The 4,499-nt window shown below is 51.7% G+C and overlaps 2 protein-coding genes across 2 annotated transcripts in view; both read right to left on the bottom strand.

Annotated features, from left to right (window-relative positions):
• Positions 1 to 211: 211 nt before the first annotated feature.
• Positions 212 to 973, bottom strand: LOC119588336 (uncharacterized serine-rich protein C215.13-like; the record flags this gene model as incomplete). The annotated part of the gene is given in 2 exon segments (XM_037937025.1): positions 212 to 388; positions 575 to 973. Coding segments are annotated over 2 exon segments (397 nt in total), but the record flags the coding sequence as incomplete, so codon positions are not given.
• LOC119587672 (putative GPI-anchored protein pfl2) overlaps positions 803 to 4,499 on the bottom strand; it is a 4,354-nt gene continuing 657 nt past the window's right edge. Inside the window, exons 3-9 of the mRNA XM_037936351.1 lie at positions 3,512 to 3,598; positions 3,188 to 3,305; positions 2,996 to 3,065; positions 2,512 to 2,570; positions 1,973 to 2,142; positions 1,505 to 1,614; positions 803 to 879 (exon numbers count right to left, since the gene is read on the bottom strand). Coding sequence (XP_037792279.1) covers positions 803 to 879; positions 1,505 to 1,614; positions 1,973 to 2,142; positions 2,512 to 2,570; positions 2,996 to 3,065; positions 3,188 to 3,305; positions 3,512 to 3,598 — 691 coding nt within the window. The remainder of the gene's footprint in view (positions 880 to 1,504; positions 1,615 to 1,972; positions 2,143 to 2,511; positions 2,571 to 2,995; positions 3,066 to 3,187; positions 3,306 to 3,511; positions 3,599 to 4,499) is intronic.

Here is a 4,499-nt window from a genome sequence, read left to right on the forward strand (position 1 = left end):
CACTAAAACAGAAAAGCCTGGTGGTTATGGTGATAAAAAGGTTTTTAATTAATTAAAATGACGAAAATTTGGTTTTGAAGTCTTGAGAAGTACTGTTGTCTTGTTTCTTCGTTTTCTTGGTCTCAAATGGACTTTGGATGGACATGAGGTTTAGATAGACTGTAGGTAATGTAGGAAGGAAAACATCTGATAACCGTTTTTCAGAACATACTTGAGGTTGTTGAACTCAGAGGGTTGCTTGAACTTGGGTTGAAGTTGCTTGGAGCAATGCTTGAACTTGGGTTGAAGTTGCTTGGAGAATTGCTTGAGCTTGGTGCAGTGTCTATATGTGACTTCTCTTGGGATTCCAAAGAACTTGTCTCTCCACTTGAATATCCTGAATTTGAACCTATATAAATTTTGCATATTAGAAGAAAGCAGTCATTCTGGCTTGAGGATTGAGACCCTTAAAAATGTAAACAAAGGACATAGAACAGAATGTACTAAATTTGCTCAAATAAATTTTCTTTCCTCTTCTTGTATTACTGTGGCCGAAGCACTTATTGTTGTTAATTCACTTGTGGTTCAAAATTACCTGTTGCTGCTGAGCTGCTTCCAGGAACTGGCTTGCTTGTGGTGACTTGGGTTGTTGGAAGAGTTACGATTATGAAGCTGCTTGAGAAAGTTGGGCTACTTTTGGTTGCTTCACTGCTTGATGGGTCAGCACTTACAGATGCAAATGAACAAGAGATTCCTAAACTACTTGAAGCTGAATTCACTTCTAAGCTCTGTGAACTGAGAGATTTGGAACTCATGGGATTAGTCAAACTGCTTTCTGAACTGATTGAAGGTGTGGAATCAAAGCTGCTTGAACTTCCAAGATTGGTGGAAGCTGCTGCACTGCTTGAGGTTGCCAGACTGCTGGAAGCTGCTACACTGCTTGAGGTTGCCAGACTGCTGGAAGCTGCTACACTGCTTGAGGTTGCCAGACTGCTGGAAGCTGCTACACTGCTTGAGGTTGCCAGACTGCTGGAAGCTGCCAACTGCTTGAGGTTGCCAGACTGCTGGAAGCTGCTACACTGCTTGAGGTTGCCAGACTGCTGGAAGCTGCTACACTGCTTGAGGTTGCCAGACTGCTGGAAGCTGCTACACTGCATGAGGTTGCCAGACTGCTGGAAGCTCTACACTGCTTGAGGTTGCCAGACTGCTGGAAGCTGCTACACTGCTTGAGGTTGCCAGACTGCTGGAAGCTGCCAGACTGCTTGAGGTTGCCAGACTGCTGGAAGTGCTACACTGCTTGAGGTTGCCAGACTGCTGGAAGCTGCTACACTGCTTGAGGTTGCCAGACTGCTGGAAGCTGCTACACTGCTTGAGGTTGCCAGACTGCTGGAAGCTGCTACACTGCTTGAGGTTGCCAGACTGCTGGAAGCTGTTATGCTTGAGGTTGCCAGACTGCTGGAAGCTGCTACACTGCTTGAGGTTGCCAGACTGCTGGAAGCTGCTACACTGCTTGAGGTTGCCAGACTGCTGGAAGTGGCTACACTGCTTGAGGTTGCCAGACTGCTCGAAGCTGCTACACTGCTTGAGGTTGCCAGACTGCTGGAAGTGGCTACACTGCTTGAGGTTGCCAGACTGCTGGAAGCTGCCAGACTGCTGGAAGCTGCTACACTGCTTGAGGTTGCCAGACTGCTGGAAGTGGCTACACTGCTTGAGGTTGCCAGACTGCTGGAAGCTGTTGCACTGCTTGAGGTTGCCAGACTGCTGGAAGTGGCTACACTGCTTGAGGTTGCCAGACTGCTGGAAGCTGCTACACTGCTTGAGGTTGCCAGACTGCTGGAAGCTGCTACACTGCTTGAGGTTGCCAGACTGCTGGAAGCTGCCAGACTGCTTGAGGTTGCCAGACTGCTGGAAGCTGCCAGACTGCTTGAGGTTGCCAGACTGCTGGAAGTTGCCAGACTGCTGGAAGCTGCTACACTGCTTGAGGTTGCCAGACTGCTGGAAGTGGCTACACTGCTTGAGGTTGCCAGACTGCTGGAAGCTGGCTACAACTGCTTGAGGTTGCCAGACTGCTGATGAAGCTGCCAGACTGCTTGAGGTAGCTGCTAACACTGCTGAGGTTGACAGACTGCTGGAAGTGCTACACTGCTTGAGGTTGCCAGACTGCTGGAAGCTGATGCAACTGCTTGAGGTTGCCAGACTGCTGGAAGCTGTTGCACTGCTTGAGGTTGCCAGACTGCTTGAGGTTGCCAGACTGCTGGAAGCTGCCAAACTGCTTGAGGTTGCCAGACTGCTGGAAGCTGCTACACTGCTTGAGGTTGCCAGACTGCTGGAAGCTGCAAACTGCTTGAGGTTGCCAGACTGCTGGAAGCTGCCAAACTGCTTGAGGTTGCCAGACTGCTGGAAGCTGCTAACTGCTTGAGGTTGCCAGACTGCTGGAAGCTGCTAACTGCTTGAGGTTGCCAGACTGCTGGAAGCTGCCAAACTGCTTGAGGTTGCCAGACTGCTGGAAGCTGCCAAACTGCTTGAGGTTGCCAGACTGCTGGAAGCTGCCAACTGCTTGAGGTTGCCCAGGACTGCTGAAGCTGCTGCAACTGCTTGAGGTTGCCAGACTGCTGGAAGCTGTTGCACTGCTTGAGGTTGCCAGACTGCTGGAAGCTGCCAAACTGCTTGAGGTTGCCAGACTGCTGGAAACTGCTACACTGCTTGAGGTTGCCAGACTGCTGGAAGCTGCTAACTGCTTGAGGTTGCCAGACTGCTGGAAGCTGCCAAACTGCTTGAGGTTGCCAGACTGCTGGAAGCTGCTAACTGCTTGAGGTTGCCAGACTGCTGGAAGCTGCACTGCTTGAGGTTGCCAGACTGCTGGAAGCTGCTACACTGCTTGAGGTTGCCAGACTGCTGGAAGCTGCTACACTGCTTGAGGTTGCCAGACTGCTGGAAGCTGCTAACTGCTTGAGGTTGCCAGACTGCTGAAGCTGCCAAACTGCTTGAGGTTGCCAGACTGCTGGAAGCTGCTAACTGCTTGAGGTTGCCAGACTGCTAGAAGCTGTTGCACTGCTTGAGGTTGCCAGATTGCTAGAAGCTGCTAACTGCTTGAGGTTGCCAGACTGCTGGAAGCTGCTACACTGCTTGAGGTTGCCAGACTGCTGGAAGCTGCCAAACTGCTTGAGGTTGCCAGACTGCTGGAAGCTGTTGTACTGCTTGAGGTTGCCAGACTGCTAGGAAGCTTGCTAAACTGCTTGAGGTTGCCAGAGCTGCTGGAAGCTGCCAAACTGCTTGAGGTTGCCAGACTACTGGAAGCTGCTAAACTGCTTGAGGTTGCCAGACTGCTGGAAGCTGCCAAACTGCTTGAGGTTGCCAGAGACTGCTTGAGAGCGCTGCTAACTACTGCTTGAGGTTGCCAGACTGCTGGAAGCTGCCAACTGCTTGAGGTTGCCAGGACTGCTGGAAGCTGCTCACACTGCTTGAGGTTGCCAGACTGCTGGAAGCTGCCAATCTGCTTGAGGTTGCCAGACTGCTGGAAGCTGCCAACTGCTTGAGGTTGCCAGACTGCTGGAAGTTGCAACTGCTCGAGGTTGCCAGACTACTGGAAGCTGCTAAACTGCTTGAGGTTGCCAGACTGCTGGAAGCTGCCAAACTGCTTGAGGTTGCCAGACTGCTGGAAGCTGCCAACTGCTTGAGGTTGCCAGACTGCTGGAAGTGCCAACTGCTTGAGGTTGCCAGACTGCTGGAAGCTGCCAGCTGCTTGAGGTTGCCAGACTGCTGGAAGCTGCCAACTGCTTGAGGTTGCCAGACTGCTGGAAGCTGCTATGCTTGAGGTTGCCAGACTGCTGGAAGCTGCACAGCTGCTTGAGGTTGCCAGACTGCTGGAAGCTGCCAAGCTGCTTGAGGTTGCCAGACTGCTGGAAGCTGCCAAGCTGCTTGAGGTTGCCAGACTGCTGGAAGCTGTTGCACTGCTTGAGGTTGCCAGACTGCTGGAAGCTGCCAAGCTGCTTGAGGTTGCCAGACTGCTGGAAGCTGCCAACTGCTTGAGGTTGCCAGACTGCTGGAAGCTGCCAAGCTGCTTGAGGTTGCCAGACTGCTGGAAGCTGCTACACTGCTTGAGGTTGCCAGACTGCTGGAAGCTGCTACTGCTTGAGGTTGCCAGACTGCTGGAAGCTGCCAAACTGCTTGAGGTTGCCAGACTGCTGGAAGCTGCCAAGCTGCTTGAGGTTGCCAGACTGCTGGAAGCTGCCAACTGCTTGAGGTTGCCAGACTGCTGGAAGCTGCTACACTGCTTGAGGTTGCCAGACTGCTGGAAGCTGCTAACTGCTTGAGGTTGCCAGACTGCTGGAAGCTGCCAAGCTGCTTGAGGTTGCCAGACTGCAAAGCTGCCAAGCTGCTTGAGGTTGCCAGACTGCTGGAAGCTGCTTCACTGCTTGAGGTTGCCAGATTAGTTGACCCTAATCAATTTTTTCATGAATATTAGTCTTGGATATGATACTGTTAGCACAAAATATATTTTAACTGTCACTTTCAAACTC

This window comes from Penaeus monodon, chromosome 23, assembly GCF_015228065.2.
Source record: "Penaeus monodon isolate SGIC_2016 chromosome 23, NSTDA_Pmon_1, whole genome shotgun sequence".
In the NCBI taxonomy this organism is placed as follows: Eukaryota; Metazoa; Arthropoda; class Malacostraca; order Decapoda; family Penaeidae; genus Penaeus; species Penaeus monodon.